Here is a 12,838-nt window from a genome sequence, read left to right on the forward strand (position 1 = left end):
GAAATAGTGCCATGGCATCTTTTGCGTCCACCTGAGAGAGCAGATGGGGAACAACAACAGAAAACGCTGGAAAAACTCAGCAGGCCAGGCGACATCCTTGGAGAGAAACAGAGTCAACGTTTCAGGTTGAAGACCCTTCGTCAGAACCAGCAGACGGGGCCTCTGTTTAACGTCTTATCTGAAAGACGGCACCTCCGACAGTGCCGCACTCCCTCAGTACTGCACTGGAGTGTCAGCCTGGATTTTTGTGCTCAAGTCCCTGGAGTGGGACTTGAACCCACAACCTTCTGACTCCGAGGCAAGTGTGCTACCCACTGAGCCACGGCTGACACACCCATTGTGATCATTTGAGCTACTAGCCAAATCAATCTATAACTGCAACAGGATTCCTCTGTATCTGGACGTTAACTTCATTTCAGAGTTGATATATACAGTACACTTGTTTTTAGAATCTTTTTGGAGTTAGCTTTCAGTTTAATTTAAGGTGCATATAAGTAAATACAGTGAACCAACGTCACCCAAAACCATGAGATTTTAAACATTAATTATGAGTTTAGCTGTAGTTAGTTAGTATTAAAGTAATGATGCCAGCATCAAAGGTGCAGCAAAGCTGGTTACAACTTGCAATAACATTGTATATGCTAGGAATCCTATTTTAAATAAAACAGATTGATTTAAGCAAGTGTACTAACACAGTTTCCTTATTTCTTATCATAGGTCCCCACCCAGCCCCCATAATAAAACCCTGACCCTAATCTCGGGCTCTCAGCATCACTGCTCTGTCACTGCGTACCAACTGCCCAGATTTACATACTTTCCATCTGTGCCTCTCTCTCGACTTCAGAATGGTCAAATAGAAACATAGAAGATAGGAGCAGGAGTAGGCCCTTCGAGCCTGCTCCGCCATTCAATGAGATCATGGCTGATCATTCAAATTCAGTACCCTGTCCCTGCCTTCTCCCCATATCCCTTTAGCCTTAAGAAATATATCCAACTCTTTCTTGAATATATTTAATGAACTGGCCTCCACCGCCCTCTGTGGCAGAGAATTCCACAGGTTTTGCATTGCATTGCATTGCCTCTTTCTCGCGAGTCGGCTGAAATGGAAGGGAATCTAATGTTTAAAGCTATGAAGTTTTTGTACAATCAAATAAAAAGTTTCATTTCTTCCCCAAGGAGCTTCAAGTGAAGACAAATACAAGCTGCAAAACCCCTTCCGACCTTCTGACCAAGAGTACAACCATGAAGCAGGACCGGAATTTGAAATACACAGCAATTGTGGAATTCTTAAGTCCGTCTCCCATAAAAGAAGCACCGAGTCCCTCCATTCCTTGAACTCCAAGCAACCAGAGGGGATGTCACAAAATTCAAGGTGGAAGACAGAATCCGTCTCTCCAGTAAGAAGGACTGCAGCCCAAATTAGACCCCAGCAGATCACCTTTACTGACACGACAATTTCAAAACCCAAGGAGAGAACCAGGTGTCACCAGGCACCAATGAGTGAGCAAACTCGAAGGAAAGTGTACAGGCATAAAGGCAACTACCGCAACCATCGCCACCAGTCCAGAAGAGTTCAGAGATCCTGTTCTGATGAGGCTCTCCACACGATCACCGAGAGACCTTTGGAGAGCGCCAACAACAATACTTTCTTGGAACATTATAACCAGTTAATACAGACAACCATATGCCAGAAGCCCCAAGCAAAGCTGTCACAGAGGCAACAGGCCTTTTATAGGGCAGGGGACAATGGCCTTCAGAGTACCACCTTGAATAACTTTCTCGGCTTGTGCTGTGAAGACGATGATGGCTGTTGCTCCACCTGCTCCTCCTCTTCCTCTGACTCTGAAGAAGAGGGCTATTTTCTCGGACAGCCGATCCCACAACCAAGAACAAGCAACGGTTGCCACTTTAGTCGGGAGCCTCGTCAACCTACCGTGGCACCCGACATAATGCTGGCACAGAGAGGTAAATCACAGAGGAAGAAAGAGCACAAGAACAAAAACTGTACCGTTTCCTAGGCAGCCTCTTGAACATAATCCACAGCTAGGCTGGTGTATTTAAATCTGTACTGAATATATGTAAAATATTCTAAAATGGAAGATAAGATTTGAAGCAATGTCTCTTCACCTCTCAGACCTTCCCTTTTTGTTCTTTCATCCCCTCCCCCATTTCCCAGCCCCCAAACTTGCTTTTTAATCTGTTTCATTTCCTGCATTTTTCTCAGTTCTGACGAAGGGTCTTCGACCTGAAACGTTAACTCTGTTTCTCTCTCCACGGACGTTGCCTGGCCTGCTGAGTTTTTCCAGTGTTTTCTGCTGTCATTTCGGATTTCCAGCATCCGCAGTATTTTGCTATCATAAGATTTGAAGAGATGGTTTCCCCATATGACTTTCAGATTGTTTTTTTTTTTAAATGATAATTCTTTCCCCTCCTTGCTCGGGTGTGGTTCCATTGTTGGCCTGTGTTTCCGTTGCCTCTGGTACTGTGTCCAAATGGTTAGTGTCCATGTGTGAGCCAAGACACTGACTTTTGGCAAGCTATTCGGTCACAATGAGGACATGACACCCAATAGCCACATATGCATACTTTCCCACATTAGTCATAGCGGACAGGAATGGGAGCCCTGGCTGATTTGCCCCACCCTTGCCAAATAAGGACAACCATAGTGGTCCTACTGCCAGCCCAGCTGAGAATAGCTAAATCAGCATAGCCCAGGAATTGAATCTGGGACCTTCTGGTCTGTGTGCTGATTTTACCAACTGAGCCTTTGATTCTTAAGCCCCATTAACAGCAAGTGTTTTCTTTGATTTAACTATACAGCCATTTTCAATCAATTGTACAAGTTAGTAATTCTCCATTTACATAATCTCCATTAAAATCAGTCAACGTCACATTCCTGATCACAATACAATCACGCTTGCTGGAATTCTTTGGGCAAGGATACCAGGCTCACTTGCAGTGCCCTCAGCAGTCCAATAGCCTGCCAAGGTGAAGTACCAGAGGGCTACTCGTCCATGGAGTCGACACCCTAATATGACTGACTGCCTTTAGGCGAGTAAAAGAGGGGCGACCCAATACCCAAATGAGACAACAACAAAATATTGTGGGGATGCTGGAAATCTGACAAAGACAGAAAATGCTGCAGCATCTGTGGAGAGAGAAACAGCGTCAACACTGCAGGTCCATGAAAGGTCGCCAAACTCCGTTTCTCTCTCCACAGATGCTGCCTGGCCTGTTGAGTGCTTCCAGCAGTTTCGGTTTTGATTTTACCCAAACGATACACTTCTTCAGGTAAACTTGACATTCCTGAAACTCAAAATCCATCAAGCTGCAATAGTCTGTGAGCCCAACTGCACACTGGACATCAAGACCGATCCCTTTAGTGGCATCACTGAAGGAATGGGTGCAGTCGGTGCAGGGTCCAAGCCACATGTACCCACACCAGAGGCAATAGATTTCAGCGCAAGACCTCGTCCTAAGAACATAAGAATTAGGAGCAGGAGTAGGCCACACGGCCCCTCGAACCTGCTCCGCCATTCAGTGAGATCATAGCTGATCTTCCACCTCATCTCCACTTCCCCGCCCGATCCCCATATCCCTTGATTCCCCCAAGAGTCGAAAAATCTATCTCAGCCTTGCATATACTCAATGATTCAGCATCCACAGCACTCTGGGGTAGAGAATTCTAGAGTCACGACCCTGAGTGAAGAAATTCCTCCTCATCTCGGTCTTAAATGGACGACCCCTTATCCTGGGACTATGACCCCTAGTTCTAGACTCTCCAGCCAGGGGAAACAACCTCTCAGCATCTACCCTGTCACTCCACCTCAGAATCTTATATGTTTCAATGAGATTACCTCCCATTCTTCTAAATCTCTCATCATAGGACAGTCCTCGCGTCCCATCCATTACTGTTACTGAAACGTCTGTAAATACAAATACCATACTTTACGGATTTACTTATAAAATAATTTTATATGCACGCGCACACGTGTTCTAAATAGCATATTGCCATGCATATTTAATTACTCTGGATGTTATTTATGCTTATTAGGTGCATGTATAAGCTGAATAGAATCTGTGTTTTAATATTTGGAATGTCAATTAACTGCTTATTTACAGAAGGAAATGGCAGAATTTGTTGTAAACTGATGTAAGAATGACAACAATAAAATGGCCAAAAAATTGCTCTTAAAAAATAGCGACCTGGTTGTTTGGGCTCTTTTGTAATTTCAAGTTCCTCGCCTCCAAAATCTCCGCTCATGCACAAGCTTGGGAGAGGCGCATGAACCTGGGAAAGGGAGAGAATGTCACCTCCACAAGGTACTAGGGGGCAGCTGTGGGACTGAACATTGAATGAGGCAGCGTCTTCAGTGGGTGAAAGAAAACATCGATTTGGAGGAGAGGGTAATAGAGGGTAGAAAGACAAATAAAAGTGGGGACAATGGCAACCCAAAGGGTTCGGGGGGAAACACACCAATCATAAACCACTGCACGAAGTTAAAGCATGAATCAGTTTATGCGGGGGTGGTGAATTTTCAGTCTCATTGTGGTGCCAAGACTGTGCGTTTTTGGGGCCAGTGAGAACAATTACAGTCTCCACAGTTTTGGATCCCAGTTATTACTGTGCAAAATACTTTTTGAAGAAAATGCTCTCTGTGGTTGGAGTCGTAGAGCACATCCATTCGCGATTGATGAATAATGAACTATAAACCAAGGGAGGGCCAAACAGATGGCCTGTGGTCCCCTGGAAACAGAAGAAAGGAAAAGGGGGGGGCGGTTATGGAAGGGAAGAACGCGGTCAGCTATAGTTCAACAACCATTTAACAGTTACAGATTTTTTCAAAAACATCACTTTATTCTTTTGTAACAATAATGGCAGCTGATGAATTTTTTTATAAAAAGAATTATTTTGCATCCATCCATGCTACGAATATACAGCACAAATCCCAAATAATAACGGGTAGGAATCATTTCTTGAACTTTTGTCTCCACTCGCCCAACTGCCCCAGGCATTCTGGCTTCTTTCTTGGACCCTAATTGTGAGTTTGTATCCTTCGCGTGCCCCCGTTAACATGGCTGCACAGTGCTTTAGTCTTCCCTTACTTGCTGTGCCAAAACTCGCATTTCCTTCACAAACATTTTAAAAAATATATAAAGTGAACAACTGAAAAGCCTGTCCCAAAAAAGAAACACAACTCAGGATGTCACCCATTACAATAAGATGTCTTTTTTTTCCCAAATATAAAACACTTTAAAATGACAGCTGAGGAGATCTAATTCCCACCTCTGTTAAGATTTGCTGGTGGCCAACTTAGAAAGAACAAGTTTCCAACAGCCCAGTTAAATGGCTGCATTTAAAATGTGCAAACACATATCCGGGCATCTCCCTCACTAGCTCAAGCAGTGAGTATCCAAGCCATACGGAGCAGGAGGCTCCCAGAGGTTCGACCCCCTCCCCCACCAGTCATTGCGGAGTTACATCTCAGGCGGGCCAGCAGTAAGTGTGCTAGAGTAACAGCCAGTGCAGCCCCGCATTAGGGGGAAAAAGAAAGGCATGCAGCTGCCACTCTCGGCTTCCACCTGCTGGAAACGCGCGCCAACATTGGGCGAGGGCAGGATGATTTCTGCGGCGGAATAGCCAGCCAACGCTTCCACATCTGCAGTGGCCACTTGGGATGTGGGGGGGGGGGGGGGGGCGGAGGTGCCAGAGGGTGCGTAGAACTGTCAAACTGTAGAGCCAATAGATTCAGCAGGGAAGGGAAGAAAAATTGGCAGAGAAAATTGCCAAGAGAAATACAAAAAAAAGTGTAAAATGGACCCACGCCAAAATTTGATGCAATCAGTTGGTCATGAGTCTTTTCAGTAATACTCAGTTTGATTTCTTCACTGCACACGCAGCATCATACTTTGCAATGCTTCTCTTCAGTTCGTCAAGACATCGCTCACCAATCTGATGCAGACTTTTCCTCAGCGCTGACTGGACCTGTTTCTCTATGGTAGTGTCTTGATTGACCAACTGCTTTGCTACCATGGCAAAGAGCTCACAGTCCAATCTGTAGGTCTACAGTTGAAAAATAGAAAATCAGCGTTAGGCACAAGTACCAGAACTGCACCGGGGCTCGGTGTTAATGCTGGTTAAGTTGGTTAGTTACAAAGCACGCCGCTTCAAGAAGCCCTGGTCCGTCCTAGGGTTGCTGATCCCAGCAGGGGCAGCAATAGGAGGGCAATAACTGAGCACAGACCCCCCCTGGGTGAGGAAAGGGCAAATTCGAACAGGGCCTGTGTTATAAATTTCATCATCATGAAGAAACGACTCATGAAATAACACTGGGTGGCCAGCTGGTGGCGCCGACCAAGGAGTATAAATACTCGGACATGGGCCCAGCTTGCTCAGGGACATTTTGTAATAAAAGGAACTAGTGAAGTACAACTAGACCTCCATGTTTTGAAACAAGTTGATTAAAGCCTTGCTTTATACTCGAACCAAGTGCGTAGTGAGTTTTATTATGTCAGCCATCGCTTCTGATTACTGTACAGCGACACAAGTGGAAGTGAACGTGTGTGGATGCTAACAGTAAATTCCAACTTTGTCAGAATTTTCAGTTGTTAGTGAGCTGCTTTAGCAAGTAGTGAAAATTTGAGTCCAAACTCATTTCTTAGTGCCCGTCATTCAGATGAATTTCACACATACAAGCAATGCTCCCCCTAAGCTGCGTGGTCGGGAGGCCCCGCGCAGGCCGCTCACCAGCTGTGGCGTATGTGCGGGCACCGGGCACCGCGGACGGACAAAAAAAAAATCTGAGGGAACATTGCCTACAAGTACACTATGGTGCAACTTGGTGAACTTTCCCAACTGGAGTTTCTTATACTCGGGGGTGGGATCTTGCATCCAAACCTCATCACGACAAATACATGGAGACCATATTACTTGCCAGTAAAGGTTTTAGGCCCTTTACTGACTCACTTCCAGCCACAACTCAAGCTCATTATAGCCAGCAAACCACAATAAGAGATGTGTAGCAACAAGGTTTGATTGCATCATAGCATGATAACTGAAGTTTCTGACATAAATTAACCCCCCCCCCCCCCCGGCCCAAAATATTAAACATCCTTTCAAACCAAACCTAGTGTCAGAGAATTGAGCTACAGGGAAAGACTGGAGGAACTTGGGCTCTTCGGCCTTGAAAGGAAGCCACTGTGAAAGAACTATTGAGGGCTACATGATAGGACACGATGTACAAAAAGTAAATCTGGAACACAACTTCAACTTACAGGGAGAAGGGGGCGTGGGTTCAAACTGGAAAAAGGCAAACTTAGGACTAACGCCAGGAAATTTCTCTGCACACAAAGAAAGACAGACTTGCATGTAGGATATATCTTTCATGACCTCAGGACGTCCCAAAGCGCTTTACAGCCAATGAAGTACTTTTTGACGTATAGTCACTGTTGTAATGTAGGAAACGCAGCAGCCAATTTGTGCACAGCAAGCTCCCACAAACAGTAATGTGATAATGACCAGATAATCTGTTGTTGTGATGTCGATTGAGGGATCAATATTGGCCAGGACACCGGGGAGAACTCCCCCTGCTCTTCTCAGAAACAGTGCCATGGGATCTTTTACGTCCACCTGAGAGCAGACGGGGCCTCGGTTTAACGTCTCATCCGAAAGACGGCACCTCCGACAGCGCAGCACTCTCTCAGCACGGCACTGGGAGTGCCAGCCTAGATTTTTGTGCTCAAGTCTCTGGAGTGGGACTTGACCCCACAACCTTCTGACTCGGAGGCAAGTGTGCTACCCACTGGGCCACAGCTGACACGAGTGATCAATACAGGAAACTTTTTTATCCGGCACCGACGGGACCGGCGTGGTGCCGGTTGATCAAAAAGTCCGGATTGCAGAGAGGTATAGTAAAAGGTACGAGAGCCCCGTACATGGCCACAGGTGCAGGAGCCACGGTTACACGGCATTTGTGCAGGCGTCCCGGTTACACGGCCACAGATGCAGGAGCCCTGGTTACGTGGCACTTGTGCAGGAGTCCCGGTTACACGGCCACAGATCCAGGAGTCCCTGTTGCACGGCCACAGGTGCAGGAGCCACGGTTACACGGCACTTGTGCAGGAGTCCCGGTTACACGGCCACAGATCCAGGAGTCCCTGTTGCACGGCCACAGGTGCAGGAACCCCGGTTACACGGCCACAGATCCAGGAACCCTGGTTACACGGCCACTAATATAAAGTAAAACTTACCTGAACCTACTCCTCAATTTTGCAGGTTAAGAGAGCTTTCCGGATATTTAGGTGCTGGTTAAAAGAGAGTTTCCTGTACTTGGAACGGACTGCTGGGTAGGGTAGGGTAGGATAGTGGGGCCTTGGAGTGATTTAAGACAGCAGGTTGCTGTGATGGTGGGACACAGGTTTTCTAGCTGGATGGGCCTGTCTCTGTGACTCTTTGGTTTGTATGGAGGCCACGACCGTGTAGTTCTGCGTCATATAATGCAGGAAATCGCTCCAATGGCTTTTGTCCACTCCATGTTTAATGTGCTTGTACAATTGGGTGGGAAATATCACAGCATCGATACAAGCTGGCCTTTATTTTCTGGGAAAAATTCTCTCGTACTCGAGGTGTTACTGCCAGCGAGCCCGCTCAGATCAGGTAACATTAATTTGCCTCTGCTCCATCCCACCAACGTGCCACAGTCTCAACCTCAACAAAGCGCCCCCGGCTCCATCCACTTCCCATTTCCTACAGCAGCCATTTACATGAGAGGGACAGCTCGTGGGTCGTTTCGTTCTGCGGACCTGTGCCCAGCGCAAACTACAGGAAACTCTTTTTTTAAATTTGGCACCGACGGGACCGGCGTGCTGCCGGTTGATCAAAAAGTCCGGATTACAGAGAGGTATACTTACCAAGGTACGAGAGCCCCGTACACGGCCACAGATTCAGGCGTCCCTGTTGCATGGCAACAGGTGCAGGAACCCCGGTTACACGGCCACTAATATGAAGTAAATCTTATCTGAACCTACTCCTGAATTTTGCCGGTTAAGAGAGATTTCCGGTTATTTAGGTGCCGGTAAAAAGAGAGTTTGCTGTAGTTTGAAACTGTTCAAAACTCATTCCACAAAGGGTTCTTACTGCCACGGAGAAGAGGAGTCTTTCACCTGGACTAGACACAGCCAGCTCCGGGGTGGGTGTGAAAGGATAGTTAGCCAACTTCAACCCACCCTGCCAATAGGGCCAGTCCTCATATGCGAGGCACGACACTGAGTGCCAGCAGGCTATTCAACTACAGAGGCATTACAGACAAACCTTACCCGACGTCCACACACTAACCTTGCATCCCACCTTATTCAGTTATTCACCCTGGCGATGATATTCCATGGATCCAAGAGTAATCACATTTCCAGATGGCATTTTATTATTAGAGGGGGTCAACTCAATAGAAAATGATATGTACCTTCATCAATTTGTCCCTTTTTGCCAGAATTAACTCAGAACGAGGGTCTTTATGTGTCTCTTTCGTTGGTCTGTCCTTTTCGGAGATGGTATTTGATCTAGAGGGCTCCCTGGCAAGAATATCCTTGCCAGCCTGCGAATTAAAACATATTTGCTACTCCATATTATCTCACAATGTGCAATAATGGCAAATAATCAGCCAGGCCGATCTTTTAACATGAAGCTTTGATGTAACAGATGGAGAATCAGTGGAGGAAACGGCACTGTGGGTTGCAATATTAAATCCACATGATGTCAACTGGCCATCAGAAGATCTACTCCTGCTCCCAGCAACAAGCAGAGAGAGCGAGAGAGGGGGAGAGCGAGAGAGGGGGAGAGCGAGAGAGGGGGGGGGAGAGAGAAGGGGGGAGAGAGAGAGAGGGGGGAGAGAGAGAGGGGGAGAGAGAGAGAGGGGGAGAGAGAGAGAGGGGGGAGAGAGAGAGAGGGGGAGAGAGAGAGGGGGAGAGAGAGAGGGGGAGAGAGAGAGGGGGAGAGAGAGAGGGGGAGAGAGGGGGGGAGAGAGGGGGGGAGAGAGGGGGGAGGGGGAGAACGAGAGAGAGAACGAGGGGGAGAACGAGAGATGGATAGAGGGAGAGAGGCGGGAGAGGGGAGAGAGCGCAAGAGAGCACGAGCGCAAGAGAGCGAGCACGAGTGAGCGAGAGCAAGAGCGAGCGAGAGCAAGAGCAAGAGCAAGAGCAAGAGCGCGAGAGAGCAACAGCGAGCGCGAGTGAGAGAGCGAGACAGAGCGTGAGCGAGAGAAAGAGAGAGCAAGAGAGTGCAAGAGTGAGACAGAGAGCAAGAGTGAGATAAAAGGAGAATGAGAGAGGAAGAGAGAGAGAGAAACAAAGAAAGAAAAATGAGAAAAGAGAGAGAGGTCCAACAGATGGCAGCATGAGGCAGTGCTGATCTGTTTTTACCGCCAACAAGCGAGAGTGTCTGAACACAGTACCTGTGACAATATGTCAAGCACTGTGCACAGTCCCTGTGCTCTACTGCTCCCCCTTGACATCCGAAGGTGTGGATCATTTTATTCACAACCGAAGGATGAAACACTGCTGGGTTTCAAGCCCAAGGTGTATCAGCAATACAGACCCAGATCTGGCCAACAATCTCCACACAATCTGCTGTGTGCCACATGTATCAAAAGATAGAAAGGCCTGAGCCAACTAAGAGCATGGGGCAAATCCAGCGAGGCTCCCGGAGTGCAGCCTTGGTGAACAGGAGCATGAATCAGAGATCAAGCTGCAACACTTTAGCCCCAATTCTCCGACCCGCGCTCCCTGGTTGACCCTGCCCTGGATGCAGATTGTTACTGCTCACCCTCAAGGGATAACTCTCAGTAAGGCTCTATGTTTACATTCAGCCAAGTCTCAAAACTTGGTACCATTTGAAGTTTGCATGGTCAGTTGAATCCCACTTCCCATATTAGTCACTTGTTGTATGGAACGGCCTAATTAAACAAAGGTAGCCATTGCTGCTAATGTGTTTAGTACACAGAGCCCTCCCGGCCTAATAAGTAACTAAAGAAAGACTTGCATTCATATAGCACCTTTCACGACCATCGGATGTCCCAAAGCGCTTTACAGCCAATGAAGTAGTTTTTGAAGTAGTCACTGTTGTAATGTAGGAAATGCGGCAGCCAATTTGCGCACAGCAAGCTCCCACAAACAGCAATGTGATAATGACCAGATAATGTGTTTTTAGTGATGGTGATTGAGGGTTAAATGTTGGCCCTGGGACACCGGGGGATAACTCACCTGCTCTTCTTCGAAATAGTGCCATAGGATATTTTACGTTCACCTGAGAGCCAAAACTCAGTTTAACGTCTCATCTGAAAGACGGCTCTTCTGACAGTGCAGCATTACCTCAGCACCGCACTGGAGTATCAGCCTGGATTTTTGTGCTCAAGTCTCTGGAGTGGGCCTTGAACCACAACTTTCTGACTCCGAGGCGAGGGTGCTGCCCACTGAACCACTAGGGACATGCAGTCTACAGGAATCCTTAAGGAGCTCTCCTGTGCCTAGTTTGCAATTGAGCCATGTGGATAGAAAGGTTTCAGATTAGATTGCCAGTCTGCCTGCTGTGGGCGGAAGTTGGGCATTACACATGACCCCAGCACACTCAGGGTAGAGAGAAAAAAAAATTAAGCAGGTTTCCCACTTCTCTCATCTTATCCAGTAACCCTGCTGAAAAGGGCACACAAGATCAGATAATAGGATTAGCCCCAGCCGTGGGGCCTCCTGCAGTCAAATAACCTGATGATGTGGGCTCACACTTGGAGTGGGTACCCAGTGCCTGTGGAACCACACCTAAGCAGGAATCTATGGCTTAGATGGGGGAGGACGAAGGGGAGGAGGAGGACGAACCATCGAGTCATAACGGCACAGAAGGAGGCCATTCGGCCCATCAAGTCCGTGCTGGCTCGCTGTAGAGCAATCCAGTCAGTCCCATTCCCCTGCTCTAGTGGTTAGCACTGTTGCCTCACAGCGCCAGGGACCCGGGTTCGAATCCGGCCTCGGGCGACTGTCTGTGTGGAGTTTGCACATTCTCCCCGTGTTTGCGTGGGTTTACTCCGGGTGCTCCGGTTTCCTCCCACAGTCCAAAAATGTGCAGGTTAGGTTGATTGGCTATGATAAATTGACCCTTAGTGTTAGGGGGATTAAATACGTGGGGTTACGGGGATAGGGTGGGATATGTGTCGGTGCAGGCTCGATGGGCCGAAATGGCCTCTATCTGCACTGTGGGGTTTCTGTGATTTCTGTGATTCTGTGATCTCCGTAGCCCCGCAAGTTTATTTCCCTCAAGTGGCTATCCAGTCTCCCCTTGAAAACATTGAGGGCTAAAAATTCAGTTTGGGGCGCCAAGCTCGCCTGGGCGCCGGAATTACCGCTGCGCGCGGAGCCACTTGCGCCATCGGGATATTCAGTTTCTGCGCCCCAAATGGAAGCCGGCCGCTAAACGAGGCTTCCTGCGCCCCGCTTGGGGCGCTGAAACTGAATATCGGCGCGCAAAGTCGCTGCGGCACGGCACGCTGCGGTACTGCAGGCCTTCCTCCCACTGTTAAGGGGGAGGTGCCTGCAACAGCGCGATCCCCGCTCGCGAGTGCCGGCAAATGAGCCCGGCACCAAGGAGAAGTGCCGGGCTCTCGGGAAACAGCCGGCAATGCCGCAGGGGGGGGGGGGGGGGGGGGGGGAGGGGGGCAATGTAGGAGGCTGGGGACGGAGGTGCGGGCAGGCGGCCGCCGAAAAAGCGGCCAGCCGCACCTCCATCTTAACTCGCCCCACTACCGCCACAGGTTGGCCCCTGTGTACCGGCCGCTATTTGCGGCCGGCGCGGAAGAGG

The 12,838-nt window shown here is 48.3% G+C and overlaps 2 protein-coding genes across 7 annotated transcripts in view; one reads left to right on the forward strand and one right to left on the reverse strand.

Annotated features, from left to right (window-relative positions):
* Positions 1-4,201, forward strand: part of LOC147105114 (prickle-like protein 1) — a 151,212-nt gene extending 147,011 nt beyond the window's left edge. For both annotated transcript variants that reach the window (XM_086011193.1, XM_086011194.1), the window contains exon 8: positions 1,177-4,201. In XM_086011193.1, the coding sequence (XP_085867319.1) occupies positions 1,177-2,018 (842 nt within the window). In that variant the 3' untranslated portion in view covers positions 2,019-4,201. The remainder of the gene's footprint in view (positions 1-1,176) is intronic.
* A 636-nt stretch (positions 4,202-4,837) lies between these two features.
* Positions 4,838-12,838, reverse strand: part of LOC147105115 (uncharacterized) — a 104,784-nt gene continuing 96,783 nt past the window's right edge. For all 5 annotated transcript variants that reach the window (XM_086011197.1, XM_086011196.1, XM_086011195.1 and 2 more), the window contains 2 exons: positions 9,459-9,590; positions 4,838-6,064 (listed from right to left, as the gene is read on the reverse strand). In XM_086011197.1, the coding sequence (XP_085867323.1) occupies positions 5,873-6,064; positions 9,459-9,590 (324 nt within the window). In that variant the 3' untranslated portion in view covers positions 4,838-5,872. The remainder of the gene's footprint in view (positions 6,065-9,458; positions 9,591-12,838) is intronic.

Source organism: Somniosus microcephalus, chromosome 18 (genome assembly GCF_052327205.1).
Source record: "Somniosus microcephalus isolate GS21.2 chromosome 18, FLI_Smic_1.0, whole genome shotgun sequence".
In the NCBI taxonomy this organism is placed as follows: domain Eukaryota; kingdom Metazoa; phylum Chordata; class Chondrichthyes; order Squaliformes; family Somniosidae; genus Somniosus; species Somniosus microcephalus.